The 20,215-nt window shown below is 35.7% G+C and overlaps 1 protein-coding gene across 2 annotated transcripts in view; it reads left to right on the plus strand.

The window, feature by feature from the left end:
- Nucleotides 1–1,370: 1,370 nt before the first annotated feature.
- Nucleotides 1,371–20,215, plus strand: part of LOC136041822 (myc box-dependent-interacting protein 1-like) — a 101,902-nt gene continuing 83,057 nt past the window's right edge. For both annotated transcript variants that reach the window (XM_065726598.1, XM_065726599.1), the window contains exon 1: nucleotides 1,371–1,603. In XM_065726598.1, the coding sequence (XP_065582670.1) occupies nucleotides 1,514–1,603 (90 nt within the window). In that variant the 5' untranslated portion in view covers nucleotides 1,371–1,513. The remainder of the gene's footprint in view (nucleotides 1,604–20,215) is intronic.

Raw genomic sequence — 20,215 nt, forward strand, 5'->3', positions numbered from 1 at the left:
CCTGATCCTCAGTCCATGCCCAGGGGAAAGCAGCAGGGCCTCAACCAATTGTGGCCATGTTACCTTTTTAGTAGAAATTAACATCTCAATACAGGGCGCCTTCTTTAGGCTGTTCTGTTATACACCTTCTTCAGTGAAAATCTGTTATACGATTTGGGGCACTAGCGAAAACTCAGTCATCCGCAAAATCTTCAAATGACGCTAGTCCGGTAAGTCTAAGTCAAAAACCAACAATAAGGCTATTAAATTTTCTTAATGCCTTCAACTTTTAAAAAAAGCACAAACTGCAAAATTCCAGTTTGTTTTTATAGTAGCCTTAGCTCAAAACCAGAATGGGCAACTGGTAGGACTTTAGAAAAGAAAAGATGCTTCTAAATCTTCATATTTTAATTCTCATTGTTTTTCTCATTTTTTTTTTCTCATTTTTTCTCGTAGTAGAGCACAGGCAGCTGCCTAATTACGACAACAGCTTATTTTCATTGGATTAGCCTAAAGCAGTTGAAAATAAAATAATTTTTTTTTACCAAAAACCCAGAGGCTGAATTAACTCTTGGTCGAAAAGAGCATATGACCAGACCACAACTGAGAATGAGTCTCAAAATATTAAGAAAAATTTTATAAAGTTTTCATAAAATTAATAAATTCCATTAATTCTATAATTTATAGTAAAGTGAATCATAATCTCAGTTTTAATTATTATGTTCATAAAGGGATCAAAAATTTAACCAATACATTTTAAGAACTTAGATGGTAGGAGTGTAGCCGTAATTTTTTTTTAATTTCTTCAACAATTGTTTAATGGTATTCAAGTATTTTCGACTATTTTTCTGGAAATATCTTAGCCTTTCGAAAAGAGAAACATTCTCATGTAAAGCAAGGGTTTCTACAGTTGCTTTGAATTAAAAGTTTCACTATCCCCACAAAATTTCTAATTAACCTAACTACACACTCCGACATTTACTATTCAAACTTTAACAAGAAGCTTATTCAGACTCTGAGGGGGTATTATGTAATTCCAACATTGATTTTTTTTTTCTTGGGCAAACTGCTTCGTTATGCATACTAGAACCGATTCATGTTCTTGCTTTGAAGTTATCGGCTAATCAAATTGTAAAAACCAAATTATAATTGCACCTACTTTTTTTAAACGACCCACATTTCGACTGCAAATATAGTTCCCATAGAATCTATAAAAAATGCAAATCATATTAGATATTAGAATTGGGAAATAAAAAGCCTCATAAACGATACATAAAATCATAAAACACAAAATTAATTTTTACCGGAGAATCCGGTGTCAATACAAACTATAAATAACATTCAGAGAGAATTGTCCCAGTTCCAACTTATCTTGGAAACGCTCTCTTTTCAGAGACACTTGTATGGGTACAGGTCTACTTAAACCGGGCCAAGTGTAAACTATTTCCCCCCGTTTTTTAGTTTCAAAAAATTAGTGCGAAAATTCTGCTGATTCTTTTTTTGGATAGAAAGAGGTGCCATCTATTTATAGAAAATGGTCGGTGATTTAAAAATGGCAACAGAAAGTAAGGGCACAATATTTGCTAAAACTGTGCAAAAACATGCTGGAAGAGCTAAAGAAAAGGTACTTACTTTTAACCTGGCTTAACTTTTATCCACTAAACTTTATTTTTGTATGCTCTCAATTGTTCTACTCTATAAATGCACTTGTCTTAGGGTATCTATCTTAGATCCATCCATATGGTCCTATATTTGATAATTTAGTGCTCAGATAACACACTTTGGGTATTTCTGAAATGTTGAATTCACATAAAAGCCAAAAAATAGAATTAGGAGAGTTAATGTGCCCCTCCCTTCCTCTTGAATTTCTGTAGCCTAGCCAACTAAGACCTGGCCTAGCATAGTCTTGGTATACAGTCACTGCAAACCCATCATAGCATTAATCTTTCAAACCCATCTTCTTTACTAAACATTACAACAAGTTTTGGTAAAACTCTAGATGACAGGTTTTTGCTAGGCTAGCCTATCTTGAAAAACATCTGTTTTAGGTGAAACTTTCAGAAATGGTTTGAGAAGCTAAATTATACCATGGAAAGCTGTTTTCAAGACCTTATTTATAAGCCTTATGAAATTTTGTTGACACAATAGGTCTATAGGCTAGGCCTATATGTCTTAGCCTTAGAAAGAAACCAAGGTTTGCTGAGGCTAATTTTTGATCAAGTCTAGGCCTACTTTTGTTTGACTCTAGGTTTAGAAACATTCTTCCTAAGGTTTAAGATTGAACATTAGTCATGTTAGGATTTGTTAAATCTAAGACAAAATTTCCAATATTTTGTAAAAGCTAGGCATGTGGTAAATCAGGATTTAACAAATTGTGAATTTGAAAACAGTTCTTTTGACTAGAAACACTCATCCCTATTTCTCAGGGCTGCAAAGCAGTTGCTCCCAGTGTTTAGTCTCACATGGACTAAACATATACCATGACTAAAAAGCTTAGACATAAGAAAACTAGAAATATAACTAGAGCCATAAAATGAATTAGGAATTTTGGGCAGAATTGTGAGGACTGATTTGCTTCAATTTTTGCCAAATTTGCAAGATGACTGTTGAAACTACATCTGGTTGAAAATTGGGTTAAATTCTAGTTGATTGACTTCTTGCCATCTCAGAAATGGGTTAGGTTAAGAAAATGAAATTTTCAAGGATAGGTCTACAGGCTAAAGTATATTCTAGGAAGGTATTTTGAAGTAACCACGTCCACTCCTTCTCACTCTAGAGGGCCCTGACCTTTGATGACCTTCAAAAATATGTGTGTTATAAAAGTGAAACCTTGCAAAATAGATCTTCTGCTTAAATGAAGTACAACAAAATTGTTTACATCTTTACAATCATAATCACAATGTTGTGGAGGAAGGAAGGGTCTGACAGTTGGCAAATTATGTGGCTAGAGTTGGGGAAAATGATTTTGTTTATTTCCCCCTGCCATATTTAGTGGTTTTTAAGAGGTTTAGAGGCAATGAACCTTAACCCAATTTGGGCTCACCTCATGTCCTATGGTAATAATAACAATATAGCAATAATAATACCCACTGTGGAAAAAGTAGGGTAGCTGTGCTACTTGGTTGTTTTCAAATTTTTTGGGAAGTAAAATTAGTTTTTTTTTTTTGTAGCCAATGTGGCCATAAAGCTTGTTGAAAGATTGCTTCTACAAGGGACTTTTGAGTTCTTTTTTTTTTGGTAAAAATATCTTATTTAGATGGTTGTTGTTCTAAGATCCCCTGTTTGAACAATAGACTATAATAATGAAGGAGTAATTCCATTTGATTCCCATATAACACTTTCCAAGTATAATATACATAAGGCCTTAGTATTGATTTACAATACAGTAGGCTATATGTGATTTACAATTTAGTGAATTTACAATATTTAAGGGGAATCCAACAAGAAACAAGAAATCTATCATTTGATATCTTATTCAGTGTTCTTTCAAAATATAGTAACCACTGCTACAGCACCTGATCAAAAAGTACAAATTTCCATTCTTATGAACCCTTCCAGTTCAGGGACTGCTTTTCATTGAGTCCAACAAGGATGAGTAAAAGAGACAGGCATTGGCAATCCCTCCATCTGTAAAACGTTTTCCAGTCATCTCAACCTTTCTCTTATTATAGCCCTAGAAAGTAGGATAGAACAACCTACTTCATGTAGCTTTCTGTTTGAAATTTGGTCAGTCAGATTGGTATTTGACAAAGTTCAGTAGCAACATTTATAAGAAACTTAAAAGGAGCAAGATGAAGCTCCAATTTATTTGGTGTGGATAGGAAAATTCTAATTGTAAAATAAAAAAAAACAATCCTTGTAATTTATAATTTGGCTTATTACAGGGAATGAAGTGCTTCTGTGGTGACAAAAAGGAATCTTAATCTAACATGTAAAGCTGATTAAAATTCATGAACAATTAAAATAATTTTTAACTAAATAGTTAAATATAAATAAAATGATTAATTATTTTAATTAAAATAATAACTCCATGATAAATTAAAATAATTGCTTTGATTTTAGTGGAAGAGAGATGACATTTAGATTTTGTTAAAGGGTCTTATATTGCCTTAACCAAAAAAATCACTAAATCAGCTCAGAAGTTGCTAGATTATTCAAGAAAATCACTACATTCTAGTGATTATTCTTATCACTGAGTAGTAACCCTGTGCACAGCTTTCTAGCCATGTCACAAATACTTTTTTATTTTGTTTCATTACAGGACCTAATAGAAAAAAAAATATTGACATATTAATGCAAAAATATTGTTCATATTCTAGATTGCCCTTATGTAGGCTAGAAGAACTTGCTGCCACTAGCTAGCTAAAAATTGTTAGCTTAAAAATACAAACCTACTAAAGTGGAATCTTCATCCCCTTTTCCCTAAAGCCTGCAATTTTTTTGTTAAAGAATTTTGAAAAACTTCTACTGAAAAAATATAGTTTTCTTGTTAGAGCAATAGCAGATACAACTGCTTTTATTATTGAGAGTGAACAATTTACACTGTGAACTGGGTACAAAATTGCAACTGAAAAGAAATTAAATTGTGGAAAAAGTCAAAAGCAGGTGTATTATCTGGAAATGGAATCCATGCTTCTCAACTTCGTCTATTTAGAGCTAGTTATAAATCGCTTGCAACCCTGGCAAAATTGCTGCTACCTCTCCAGAATAATCATGTGATGTTATGTAAAGTCTTCAAATTCTAATGAAGGCCTTAAGCAGTGTTAAGATGTTATGAGTTATTAAGATGTTAAGGCCTTACAGTATTAAGATGTTACAGGCCTTTACAGTATTAAGATGTTAAGGCCTTAAGATGTTATGTAAAGTCTTCAAATTCTAATGAAGGCCTCATTTAATGAAGGCCAAAATCTTAAGTCTTCTGTCAACTTTCTAGAATGATTTATAGAATTTGCCACAAATTTTTACTGATAGGGGTCTGCTCATAGGCAGGGGAGTGAGTTTCAACTCAAATGCCAGTCAGCATTGATTGCTGCTATTGTCACTTGTATAAGGGTAAATGATGGAGAATTTTCTTACCATCTGTTTTGTAACCCTGTCACAGTTAATTATTGTCAAAAATATATTCATACTTAAAAAAGTACTTTTTCTGAAGGGCTTGACATCTCCTTCCTTAAAAAAAAATGTATACCTGATGGTGAATCTACCAATGACATGAAAATGAACTTTAATTCTTTAAATTGGTCAAATTGAAAATTTTAGAAGCATATACATCTTTAAGAATTAGGAATAGCAGAAACACAATTTTTAATGAAAATGACACCCATATACAGTTCTGCAGTTTTACGTTTAGTGGTTGCCAAGTTTGAAAACAAGGAATATGTGTGAAAAATCAGTAGAAAATGCAAAACAGTGTCCTACATCTAAGCTATGCATTGATATGATCCTATTTAAATTTATGCAAGATTAAATATTTGAAATTATTAGTTAATTGACTTACCCAAGAAAACATATTTTTAGAAAGATCAATAGTGTCTAACACCTAGCTAATCATGTGAGGTTTGACAACGTGTACCTGAAGTAAGTATTTATCTAGAGTATGCTTACAATCAGAACCAGTGGGTTGTCGATCATGACAAGAGTGGTATATTATGTTTTCCTTGTGGCTGGGGTTTTGAGTTTAAGCCTTCAGGAAAAATTTCATTTGGGATGGCAGGGGGGTAAGGAACTTAATTTTCGGGGAAGGGGAATATTTTAGTGTAGATCTTCTGAAAACGTGTGTAGTCAGAATGCGAACAAAATTCGTAATTGTCTCCCCCTTATTCATTTATTTTTACCAATTTGTCCCTCATATGAAACAAACTCGTGTATAGATATCATCAATTTCATCAACAATGAATGTAAGGAGACAAATATAGCAAGGGCATAATTTCTTAATTTTCACTTTAATTTTTTCCTGATATTTATGCTGGTCAATTTTGACTTGCCCTTTCTTTGCCCTTTTTTATGTATTTTGTGTTTTTTTTTTACTTTTATTTTAAAAAATCCAATTTTTAAGTTTTATGTTTATTGTCCTACAGATTTTTCGGCTAGCTGTTAATCTAGCTTATCCTTACAAGCAACCTCCTCAGGTATGGATTGGCGCTTTGGGCCTGGCCTTTCTCCTGAAATACAGTGATTTTTACACTTTATCTATGTTTTCTCGTATTTTTCATTTACTTTGCCCATTTTTCTCAAAATTATACCCCCCTTCGCCCGATATATTGCTCCTTCGCAATAGAATCCTCTGTCTGTACTTGAATGTGTGGTTAAACTGTTGATAGGAAGATTGATCCAGCTAAAAAAAATCTTTAAGTTCCGTTCGCATGTGTGCTTTTCTATACATGGATCTCTAGTTGTCATCACTTTGGACCAATCAGGGTTGCTTACAAAAGTGGAAACAAGTTATGATTGGTAATTAATGCCTATACCTAAACCTTAATATATAGCTAAGCATGCATGTGAATTTGACTTAAGCAGAATGACAACAAGAATTGTTCGTTAAGTGAAATTTCTTGATTGTATCCGGGTTTTAGTGAATTTCCGAAAATGGTGTTTCTTGGATGGCGATCCATTGGTTGGTGTTTGGCGATTCATTTGGCGATCCATTGGATCCATTTGGTGTTTCTTGGATGGCGATCCGGGTTTTAGTGAATTTCCGAAAATGGTGTTTCTTGGATGGCGATCCATTGGTTGGTGTTTGGCGATCCATTTGGCGATCCATTGGACCCATTTGGTGTTTCTTGGATGGCGATCCGGGTTTTAGTGAATTTCCGAAAATGGTGTTTCTTGGATGGCGATCCATTGGTTGGTGTTTGGCGATCCATTGGATCCATTTGGTGTTTCTTGGATGGCGATCCGGGTTTTAGTGAATTTCCGAAAATGGTGTTTCTTGGATGGCGATCCATTGGTTGGTGTTTGGCGATCCATTTGGCGATCCATTGGATCCATTTGGTGTTTCTTGGATGGCGATCCGGGTTTTAGTGAATTTCCGAAAATGGTGTTTCTTGGATGGCGATCAAAGTATTTCAGTGCAACAGGAATTTCGCAGAAATTATATTTCCTAATCGCATTGTTTCGGTTAAGTTTGAAGTGTTTCAATAACCAGAGAAATCATTGTTCAGGAACAGAAGAAAAATGCGAAAATATTTCCATCCAGTGAACAAACAGAAAGGATAAATATGCAGATATTCCAGTCGAGACCTCCGCTTAAACATTCTCAGTCCACAAAATTAAACAAAGAGTAAAAAGTATACTTCAACTTTATTAATATCAAATAATCAATACATCTCTTTTAACACCCCCTCCCCCTACTAAAGGCTCCGTGGCCTGTGAAAGTAGAGAAAAACAATACAGTTATATCTATCAAGATTCATAATACAAGATAATGGAAATATAACACGGCGAGAAAAAAACAGAAAAATGCAAAAAAATTTATCAAACCTTTTTTTTTATTATTTACACTCAATTGAACTGGCCAACTAGTACTAAAAATAATACATGCACCTACCATTGTGTTTGAGGAGCCTTTCTTGACAAAACCTCAAACTTTAGCGATAAGAGTTTGAAGAAGGAAGAACCTCCCTCACATACTAAACGATTTCTGTTCATTTCAAGTTTTAATGTCACTCATTACTTTCAGCTGAGAAACTTGCTATTTTTATAGTTAATTTCTGAGTGATTTTCAAATCATATCTAGAAATGTACTCCCCTTCTCCCCGTGTAAAAATTTTCTCTGGACATATCCACGTAAAATATGTCTTCCGCGGAAAAAACCCTCTATTGAAATCTCCCCCCCCCCCCAAAAAAAAATTGTATCATTTCCAATAAAAAAGACAATATGTAAACAATGGGAAATTGTATAACTTGCAAACCTTTTCCCAGGGGCAGTGGGCGTTTGGGGGGGTCTTCTCTTCTTTTTTCGGAAGTTGTAACTTTCGATGAGTAACCCTAAGCCGAGAGAATTTTATATATTTGGAATCAGCATAAAAAACCAATTCTTTTGATGCATCAATTGTTATTAAGATTCTGGTTTTTAGAGTTCCAGTTGCTATTGGGCTGAGTCACTCCTTACTATCAGTTCGTCACCACGAACTGTTTGAAAGCTTTTTTGAACGCTAATCGGTTACCAGATATTATATTATCAGAAACCAGGTTGTGAAATGGTATTTTGTGAATAAAAATAATATACAGGATCGGAATTTATATGTTCATTATAATTGGGACTTAGGTAAGTTTCACCGGTATCTCTTTTAAAGGCAGCTCTTTGGAGTAGTGCATATGTTTCTTAGTTTTAACTGCCTCTCTGAAACTTACATGAGACCTTTAACGGGTACAATAATGTAAGTGTTACATGAAATGGTGAGGGTTATCATGAGCCAAGGCGGAATCAAAAGTTTAAGGCCTTCAGTGTAGGTTCATGGCATTATCTATTGATTAAGTTAAAATACATTTTCAACGAGACAAGTTTTTCCAGGTGTATCCAGGATGTCAAAGAGCATAGATAGAATCTTTTCGGAATGATACTTGTCTTTTAGAAAAAGTTTTTCAGTTAATTCCTGCTCGTTTTTATGGCACTTGGTATCTACCAAAATATGAAAATATGCAGCATCTTCATAAAGAGTTACAAAAATAAAGAAAAATTTATATTTTACGATTTTCTTGATATCTATGAAATGTCATAGGCTACTAGGTTTTATGGCCCTTGATATTAACCAAGTGACATATAGCAATCGCAAATTCTGTCGGTCTGTCTGTCGGTCCTGGTTTTGCTACTTTGGGCACTTTCAGGTAAGCTAGGATGATGAAATTTGGCAGGCATATCAGGGACCGGACCAGATTAAATTAGAAATGGTCGTTTTCCCGATTTGACCATCGGTGGGGGGAGTAGTGGGCCCGTTAATTCGGAAAAATAGAAAAATTGAAGTATTTTTAACCTACGAAAGGTTGATCAGATCTTAATGAAATTTGATGTTTGGAAGGATATCGTGTTTCAGAGCTGTTATCTTAAATCCCGACCGGGTCTGGTGACATTGGGGGGAGTTGGGAGGGGAAACCTAAAATCTTAGAAAATGCTTAGAGTGGAGGGATTGGGATGAAACTTGGTGGGGAAAATAAGAACAAGTCCTAGATACATGATTGACATTACCGGAACCGATCCGCTCCCTTTGAGGTAGTTGGGGGAGGGTTAATTCAGAAAAATTAGAAAAAACAAGGTATTTTTAACTTACGAACGGGTGATCGGATGTCAATGAAATTTGATATTAGAAGGACATCGTGTCTCAATACTCATATTTTAAATCCCGACTGGATCTGGTGACATTGGGGGGAGTTTGGGGTGGGGGAACCTAAAATCATGGAAAACGCTTAGATTGGAGGGATCGGGATGAAACTTGGTGGGAAAAATAAGCAGAAATCTTAGATGCGTGATTTACGTAATTGGAACGGATCCGCTCTATTGGGGGGGGGGGATTTAATTATGAAAATTAGAAAAAATGATGTATTTTTAACTTACGAAGGAGTCATCGGATCTTCATGTAACTTCATATTTAGAAGGACCTTGTAACTCAAATCTCTTATTTTAAATTTCAACCGGATCCAGCGTCATTGGGGAGGGGGCAGCTGGGGGAGGGGCGGGAATCTTAGAAAATACTTAAAGCGGAGAAATCAGGATGAAACTGGATGTGAAGAATAAAAACCTGTCTAAGATACGTGACTGACATAACCGGACCGGATCTGCTCTCTTTGGTAGAGTTGGGGGGGGGGGGTAATTTGGAAAAACGAGGTATTTGTAACTGACAAAAGGGTGACCAGATCTTAATGAAATTTGATATTTAGAAGGATCTTCTGCTTTAAAGCTCTAATTTTAAATTCCGACCAGATCCTGTGACGTTGGAAGGGGAAACCGGAATTCTTCGAAAACGTGAAAATTGGGGTATTTTTTATCTTACGAATAGGTGATCGGATCTTAATGAAATTTGATATTTAGAAGGAATTCATGTCTCAGAGCTCTTATTTCAAATCCCGACCAGATATTTTGACATTGGGGTGAGTTGGAGGGGAAAATCTTGGAAAATACTTGGAGTGGAGGAATCGGGATGAAGCTTGGTGGATAGAATAAGCAAATGTCCTTGATATGTGAATGGCGTAACCGTAGCGGATTTGCTCTCTTTGGGGGAGGGGTTCAGTGATTTGGTGAGTTTGGTGCTTCTGGACGTGCTAGGACGATGAAAATTGGTAGGTGTGTCAGGGAGCTGCACAGATTGACTTGATAAAGTCGTTTTCCCAGATTCGACCATCTGTGGGGCTAAAGGGAGAGGAAAAATTAGGTATTTATACCTTCCGAGTGGGTGATCGGATCTTAATGAATTTTGATGTTTAGAAGGACATCGTGACTCAGAGCTCTTATTTTAAATCCTGACCGGCATTAAGCCTCTGATTTTCCTTTTAAATCAATCTATTGGTTCTTAGAATTTTGTTAGAGCTCATACCATATGAGCTCTTGGTTCTTAGCTCTTCTTGCCTCATCACAAGTGCCATATGAGCTCTTAGCTCTTGTTGATATAGGGTAACCGAACATCTCAGATATTCATGGTAAGGATTCCGAGGGGTTAAGTATAGAAGGGTTGCATGCAAAATGTAAGGGGCTGCATAACCTAACCAAAATACCAACTAAATACTTATTAAAATATGGCTACAATGTAGTTTTCCTCACATATACTATGTTGCACGTGGTGAAAGTTTGCCACGTATTTTTAAACTTTTGGAACACATGACGCTCTGAGCTGTATACCAGATGGCTGAAAAGGGGTGATCCCCTCCCCCCGGACCCTTTCCATCCCTCATTAAACCTAGATGAAGGTACATACTCTTTTATTCGTGGTTTATATTTTGCTTTGTTCAGTGATTGTTTTAACATTATTTTCTACGTATATTTTCTGCGTTTGGCTGAATCATAGCCCTGTATATGATTACTTTGCAACCTTCTCCATATTTGGGAATCAGTAATTCAAATATCCGAGAAAGCATCCATTTAGGGTAACCATATCATTCTCTAGACCTTGAGATATTATAATACTCGATAGTGAGTTTTTGGAATAGCTACAGGCTCTTCGTTTACCCGATAGTTCCAAATTTGACATTGTTAATTTAGCCTCAACTATTGTGCTACTAATTTAGTTGGTTTATTCGGGACAGCACTTTATATACTTTTGGAGACAGAGCCACGCCTAGAATTTTTTAAGAGGGACCATGATTCATTCATGTAGAAGGATTTTTAACAGGTGCTTAGATAAATATATCATAAGTTGTAGCAGTAGCTGCTACTTGATAAGCTTTAATTTATGCTTATATGATTTTTTGGTACTTGTATTATTCAGAATACACTCAATAAGTGAAGTTAGGTTAGTTATCTTCCATCACTATGCGTTCCTTCTCGTAATGTTCCATCTCGTTAGAGTATAAAGTCATGCTGTGTCCATTAACGCACTGTTTTGTTGTGGGCAAGAACCCCTTATCCTGGAAAAATATAATTGCCTCTTTCAGTCTTTGGCAAATCCATGTTCAGACACTATACTCTATCACTATGCATAGCAAACTAAATTGAGTTTTGTCTTTGTGGTTATGAAAACGGTTTTTCTCTTAAAATGTACCTGCATAGTACATAGATAGTACCTGTATAGATTTTTTCAACGTAATACGGCTCACGGAAAACGCATGAAAGAAAATCGCAAAAATATTCTCAGAGAAACGGTTTATTGTAGATTTTGAAGCGTGTAATCTATTATTATATATTTGGCACTTATCTATTAGCTAGTACACAATTGAGAATTTGGATCTATAAAATCAGACAATAACCGGTTTATTGCTGTTTGTATACGGAGATTAATGAAAAAAAAACAAGTTTTTTTCAACTGAAAGTGAGGAGCGACATTAAAACTTAAAACGAACAGAAATTACTCCGTATATGAAAGGGGCTGTTCCCTCCACAACGCCCCGCTCTTTATGCTAAAGTTTGACTCTTTCTCTCAACTCTACTTTTTAAAATAGTAAAAAAAACTTTAGTGTAAAGAGCGGAGCGTTGAGGAGGGAACAGCCCCTTTCATATACGGAGTAATTTCTGTTCGTTTTAAGTTTTAATGTCTCCTTACTTTCAGTTAAAAAAAACTTTTTTTTATATTTACTTTCTGAACGTTTTTGAATTAATGCATGATTTGATTTTGGCTCTCTGCACATAAATAATTGAAACCAAATTTGTATAGGCTATTAATTTTTTTTTTGCTAAATGGCTTTCTCAAAGTTTTGATCGGACGATTTTGAGAAAAAAAGAGCGGGGGAGGAGGCCTAGTTGCCCTTCATTTTTTTGGTTACTTAAAAAGGCTACTAGAACTTTTAATTTTTTACAAAGTTTTTATTAGTAAAAAATATACACAACTTACGAATTAACTTACGTAACGAACTTCTATATTCGTATGTTTTTATTACGTATATGTCTCCCCCTCGTCAGCACCTCACTCTTTACACTAAAGCTTAAATTTTGTCCCAATTCCTTAAGAATGACCCCTGAATCAGAAATACTGTAGAATAAATAGTTGAAATTACTAAAAATACTTTAGCGTAAAGAGCGAGGTTTTATTTTTCACTGTTTTTTTTTTTTTTTTTTTTCAAATACAGAAGAGAGAATAATGAAGACATTTTTCCCAAGACAGTGAACGAACAAAACTTATTTGAATATTTCGGCCCTATATCTAAGGGCCGTCTTCAGCAAAGAAAATAATAAACAATAACACACTTGCAATAAAAGTTCTCAGTTAAAAATCAATTTTTTTAAAATAGCCTAGGCATCATTACTTCTTAACGAAAAGTTCAGCCAAGACTTGTTTTTTTAAATAATGATAGAAAATCCTGCGTCCCCTTCTTAGAAATTATCTTCCCACATAACACATTCCTCCACGGACAGATCCCCCCACGTAACCCCCCTCCTCAACACCTCCTCTCCCATTTAAGAAAATCCCCCTGAAAATGTCTGTTCACGTCCCAATAACCATTGCTATATGTAAACAATGGTCAATGTTTGTAACTTGCAGCCCCTCCCGCGAGGACTGTGGGGAAGTATCGTCCCGAAAGATGTAATTATTAGATTTTTCGACCATGCTGAATAAAATGGATCATATGGCATGAGCTTTAGCAAAATTCTAAGAATCAATAGATTGATTTAAAAGAAAAATCGGAGGCTTAATGCCGGTCGGGATTTAAAATAAGAGCTCTGAGACACAAGATCTTTCTGAATATCAAAATTCATTAAGATCCGATCACCCACTCGTAAGTTCAAAATACCTCATTTTTTCTAATTTTTCCTCTCCTTTCAATCCCCAGATGGTCGAATCGGGGAAAATAACTTTATCAAGTCAATTTGTGCAGTTCCCTGACACGCCTACCAATTTTCATCGTCCTAGCACATCCAGAAGCACCAAACTCGCCAAAGCACTGGATCCCCCTAACTCCCCCAAAGAGAGCAGATGCAGCCTGGTTACGTCAATCACGCATCTACGACATTCGCTTATTCTACCCACCGAGTTTCATCCCGATCTCTCCACTCTAATTGTTTCTCAACATTTCCGGTTTCCCCCGCCAACTCCCCAATGTCACCAGATCTGGTCGGGATTTAAAATAAAAGCTCTGAGACATAAGTTCCTTCTAAATATCAAATTTCATTAAGATCTGGTTACCCATTCTTAAGTTGAAAATACCTAAATTTTTTTAATTTTTCCGAATTAAAACCCCCAACTCCCTCAAAGAAAGCGGGTCTGTTCCAATTATGTCAATCACGTATCTAGAACTTGTGCTGATTCTTCCCATCAAGTTCACCCCGATCTCTCCACTGTTAGCGTTTTCCAAGATTTCCGGTTTCCAAGATTTCTGTTTCCTCCCTTCAACCCCTTTGTCCCGGATCCGATTCGAATTGAAAATGGAGCATCTGAGAAATAGGATCTTTCTATATATATAGTTTCATTCATATCCGATCACCATTAGTAAGATAAAGATTACCTCAATCTTCACGTTTCCCAAGATTTCCGTTTCCCCCCCTCAAACTCCCCCTAATGTCACCAGATCTGGTCGGGATTTATAATGAGAGCTTTGAATCACAATATTCTTCTAAATATCAAATTTCATCAAGATCTGATTACCCGTTTGTAAGTTACAAATACGCCATTTTTTCTAATTTTTCCCAATTCATCCCCCCCTCCCCAACTCCCCCAAAGAGAAATACCTAAGTAAAAATACCTAAAATTTTTAAATTTTTCCGAATTAAAACCCCCAACTCCCTCAAAGAAAGCGGGTCCGTTCCAATTATGTCAATCACGTATCTAGAACTTGTGCTGATTCTTCCCATCAAGTTCACCCCGATCTCTCCACTGTTAGCGTTTTCCAAGATTTCCGGTTTCCAAGATTTCTGTTTCCTCCCTTCAACCCCCTTTGTCCCGGATCCGATTCGAATTGAAAATGGAGCATCTGAGAAATAGGATCTTTCTATATATATAGTTTCATTCATATCCGATCACCCATTAGTAAGATAAAGGTTACCTCAATCTTCACGTTTCCCAAGATTTCCGTTTTTCCCCCTCAAACTCCCCCTAATGTCACCAGATCTGGTCGGGATTTATAATGAGAGCTTTGAATCACAATATTCTTCTAAATATCAAATTTCATCAAGATCTGATTACCCGTTTGTAAGTTACAAATACACCATTTTTTCTAATTTTTCCCAATTCATCCCCCCTCCCCAACTCCCCCAAAGAGAGCGGATCCGGTTCGGTTCTGTCAGTCACGTATCATGGACTTGTGCTTATTCTTCCCACCAAGTTTCATCCCGATCTTTTCACTCTAAGCCTTTTCCAAGATTTCCGGTCCCCCCCCCCAACTCCCTCCAACGACACTAGATCCGGTCGGGATTTAAAATTTGAGATCTGAGTTACGAGGTCCTTCTAAATATTAAATTTCATTAAGATTCGATCATTCCTTCGTAAGTTACAAAAACCTCATTTTTTTAATTTTTCAGAATTAACCCTCTCCCAACCCCCCAAAGAGAGCGGATCCGTTCCGGTTATATCAATCATGTATCTAGGACTTGTGGTTAGTTTTTTCAACAAGTTTCATCCCGATCCCTCCACTCTTAAGTGTTTTCCAGGACTTTAGGTTTCCCCCTCCAGCTCCCCCCAATGTCGCCGGATCCGACCTCCCGTTTGTAAGTTAAAAATACCTCATTTTTCTAATTTTTCCAAATTAACCGTCCCCCCACTCCCCCAGATGGTGGAATCGAGGAAAATACTATTTCTAATTTAATCTGATCTGGTTCCTGATACGCCTGCCAAATTTTATTGTCCTAGCCTATCTGGAAGTGCCTAAACTAGCAAGACTGGGACCGACAGACAGACAGACAGACCGACAGAATTTGCCATCGCTCTATGTCACTTGGTTAATACCAAGTGCCATTAAAAAACAAATAAACACGCATCCGTGTACTGTATTCTGGAAAAAAAAATTCCGCATTTTTGTAGATAGGAGCTTGTAACTATTTCAGTAGGGTTCTCTGATACGCTCAATCTGATGGTGTGATTTTTGTTAAGATTCCATGACTTTTAGGGGGTGTTTCCCCTTATTTTCTCAGGCACGTAACTTTTGATGGGTAAAACTAAACTTGATGAAACTTATATATTTAGAATCAGCATAATTATGCGATTCTTTTGATGTAACTATTGGTATTAAAATTCTATTTTTTAGAGTTTTGGTTACTATCGAGCCGGGTCGCTCCTTACTACAGATCGTTAACATGAACTGTTTGACAATTAGCTTTGGTTTAGTGGAAAACTACATTGTAGCCATATTTTAATAAATATTTAGTTGGTGTTTTTGTTAGGTTATGTTAGGTTACATTTTGCATGTAGCCCCGCTTTACTTAGCCCCCGTCCCCTAATGTATAAATATACAGTCCAAATTATATATATCCTATATATCTCCCAAGCGTCTCAGTTGTTCCAACGTCGTGTCTGTAGATCAAAATTGTCGATTGAGCTCTTGTACTGGCTAACAGATAAGTACCATATATTTACATAGAATATGCATGGGAAAAGGCTAAATGCAGCTCTAGAAGCCTAGTCCTGTATTACCTTAGGGTCTCAGTGATCTTTTTTTTTTCGTAAAACGGCTCACGGATAGCGGGTGTGGGGAAATCACAAAAATGCTCACGTAGAAACGATTCATTGCAGCTGTTAAAGTGTAAATTTTATGTGTGATATTTAGAAAGCGTAGGCTATGTATAGGAATAGGTCTAATCAAGTTCTAGAAACCAAGAAAAATATTCAAAGGGTTGTATTTGCTATGGGACAGGGGGGCAATGGCCCCTTCCTGCCCCCAGTCTGGCCGCCCCCCAACTGAAACGTTTTTCTCAAAAATTTTGTCAAAACTAAGATACGTCTGCATAATTCAGGCGTCCAGAGAAACGGGTCAGTTTTTTTTTTTAGTATAGCTTCGCCTTTATGGGATTATTTGACTTATTTTTCATTGTCATTTTCTCTTGATTTGAGAAAAATGGCTCCAACTTCGCCTCCTCTCCCAGGATTTTGGCAAAATTACGCCACTGACTCGTATCAGCCTAGTTTAGCTATGCCCAATGAAAAATACAATTTTCATCTTGTATGCTCACTTCCTTGGAATATCCCCCCAGGCTTTGCGTAATCAAATATTGTATTAAAAGGACATGATTCTCATGTACTTTGTCAAATATTAATGGAAAACTTGTGATAAACATGTTTAGTTTCTCAGTTACTGGTAATTAATGGTTCAATAAAGCTTTCAATTCAGAATAAGGGATGCGATTTTCAGCGGCTCAGTAGAAATATTTCAACGCAGCTGTTGAATCCTTTTGACGGTAAAACGGTAAAATTAAATAAAATTAATTAGTAAAATGAAAAAAAAAACTTTAAAAATTTTTCAAAAGTAAAATTTAATAAAGTAAAATTAAAAAAATTAAATACAATTAAACGTTAAAAAAATAAAACGGTAAAATTCTAGTTAATTGACTTCTTGCTATCTCAGAAAGGGGTTAGGTTAGGAAAATGAAACTTTCAGGGATGAATCTACGGACTAAAGTATGTCCCGGAAGGTATTTTAAAGCAATTACCTCCACTCCTTCTCCCTCTAGAGGGTCCTGACCTTTGATGATCTTTAAAAATATGTGTGTTATAAAAGTGAAACCTTGTAAAACAGATCTTCTGCTTAATTGAAGTACAACAAAATTGTTTCCAGCTTCATAACTTTGCTCAATTCCAATTTATAAGGTTTTAAATATATGCAAATACATTTCCTAAATTTTGAAAAAAACATTTATATGGCTCAAATTTTACTCAAATAGCAGGAATTGCATTTTCAGAACTAAAGGCAGAGAAAAAGCAACTAGTAACTGAAAATTAAGGTAAAATGTCGTTTTGTCAAAATTTCAATAGGTACAGACCTGTCATGTAGGCAAATTTCAGGGCCCTCTAGAGGGAGAAGGAGTGGAGGTGGGTACTTTAAAATACCTTCCCGGGACATACTTTAGCCTGTAGACCCATTCCTGAAAGTTTCATTTTCCTAACCTAAACCCTTTCTGAGATAGCAAGAAGTCAATTAACTAGAATTTTACCCATAAAACTGCTGTAAATAATGTTGGAAATTTGACGGGTCACGCAAAAACAGCTGTTTTTGCGTGAAATCCTACCAGTCAGAGTCCAGGGTTAGCCTAGGCTAGGTATGCTTAATTAATAGTATACTTCTTATTATAAATGCTCATTTCCCTGGAAATGTCCTCTCAGGCCTTAGGATTAAGTGTTGTTCGACATCTCCAAAATCTGTTTTATGATATGTTACAAATATCGTTTTATAGTTGTTTGCTTTGTATGGTTCTAAAAAGATCTCAATTCAAAATAACGGACGCGTTTTTAATAGCTCAGTAGAAATAATTCAACTCGGCCATTGAAAAGTTATGACGCGTAAACCCGCTGCAAAAAAAAGGATGGAAGTTGAAGAACCACGGCAAAATCGTCTTTTTTTGCGCAAAAATGCATCAGTGCGAATCAAGAAATTACGGCCTATAGTAATCGAAAAATATAGTAATCGAAAACCACGGCAAAATCGTCTTTTTTTGCGCAAAAATGCATCAGTGCGAATCAAGAAATTACGGCCTATAGTAATCGAAAACCACGGCAAAATCGTCTTTTTTTGCGCAAAAATGCATCAGTGCGAATCAAGAAATTACGGCCTATAGTAATCGAAAAATATAGTAATCGAGAACCACGGCAAAATCGTCTTTTTTTTGCGCAAAAATGCATCAGTGCGAATCAAGAAATTACGGCCTATAGTAATCGAAAATTTTAAAATGTGTTTTGAAATAACTGTTGCAAGAAAATTTATTCACTTAAAGATGTTTCAGTAATGATAATTATTATATAGGCTTATCTTAATAGTAGAAGTCCATTGCGAAAACAAATTTTCAAGGTTTATTAGAAGTAGCTTTGAAAATAGAGTCGGGTCGAATAAGAAAAGTTTGCCATTAGAATTACCATGGTCGAGAACGCATCACTAGAGGTTTTTTTTCCAGAAAAAAAATTATCCAACCCGACCACAAAACTGGCAGTCTTGAAAAACAGGGAGATCCCTTTGTCCTGTCTACTCTTTTTGCTTTTTCTGGGGGGAGGGGGCAATAGAATTTACTGACTCGATGGTTATTTTTACCGTCAAATTTCGATAATTATGCTATTATAATTGCTTCATGTTTTTCTACCGACTGAGACTTATCGTCTTCTAGTGATTTTGTGTCATTTATTTCCATTAGCCCATTTTCCTAATAAAGAAAATTGAGCTAGTAAAATAGTGGCGCTTTAACACCCTATTCCTCCAGCCAGGGGTGTCATTTATGGGAGGGAGGTGGATGAATGAATGCTTAATCGGCGACACAAGATGCAGCCAGGGTTTTCACTGGCTTGAGAGAGCAATTTCTTTGCTAGAGAAAAATAAACTAAGTGTAAAGATACTGAAGTCGGGTTTAAAACCAAAACCCTCAAACTGTTTTTAAGAGGATTTGATACCTTAAATATCATTTTGTGAGCCTCAACGTCAGGTGACTGTCTCAAAGGCAAAGGGTCCATTATTGAATTCTCCCAGGGGACAACTTATCATTGAAATTTATTGAGAACTTGCGATTTGATTATGGACTTTGATTGAAAAAATAATGGAATTCTGTTGGCAACGTTTTCAATCAAAGCGAGTTGAACCACAGAAAATTTGATGAGCTGTCAAATTGACCAAATAAATTTCTTCTGATTTGCGTTTTGGGTATTTTCTTAGCAGTTATACGTTGTACATTTATACTTTTCTTAGCAGTTATAATTTTTTAGGGAAAACCCTTTCCCAAATTTTATAAAGAAAATTCTGCTCCGTTTGTTCAAAAAAAAAAAAAAAAATAAGACCCAAAAAAAAGAGCACAAAAAGGAGAAATTAAAAGGTTTTTCTAAATTTTCAAAGACAGTAGATATCGCCCTTTCCTTTTCTTCTGTTTATTCGAATCGCTTATTCAAGCTCTACAGTTTATGGCAGGCCGCCCAATCAACTCTTAAATAGCCCTTTAAGCGTCTCAAGAGTTTATTTTCTTTAAAAAAAATTAGATTTCCTTCTTCTTGATTTGTTTCTAACATAATTTTTGGGTTGGGTTTAAAAATCAGATTTAGAAAGCTGGGACATATACATGGGAGGAGGGATTGTCCACCTCTCCCTCAATTCTAGAATGAAGAATTATCGGTACTTCTTATTCAATTTATCAATTAACATTTGCTTATTATGTGTCCCCTTCCCTTGAAAAATAAAGCTCACGTGCCTGTTAGAGAGTATAAATTCCAGAAAAGGTCCAATTAGGAAACGTCACAAGGACTTTATAGTCAAAGTGCGACCTAAAATTGATGATAACAGCGTCTAAAATTAGTTCATCATGCCCGCTAAACCTTTGTAATAAATGGAATTGTTGATAGATTTCGATGATGAAATTCAACAAATTTGAATAAATAAAGATAAGATTCGCAAACTTATTTATTTCAGGAACCCATTTCCAAATAATTACAGTTATATAGGTTACAAGTTATTAAAAAGAGCAGCACATATTTAGTAAATTATC

The sequence above is a fragment of the Artemia franciscana genome, unplaced genomic scaffold (genome assembly GCF_032884065.1).
Source record: "Artemia franciscana unplaced genomic scaffold, ASM3288406v1 PGA_scaffold_39, whole genome shotgun sequence".
Taxonomy (NCBI): domain Eukaryota; kingdom Metazoa; phylum Arthropoda; class Branchiopoda; order Anostraca; family Artemiidae; genus Artemia; species Artemia franciscana.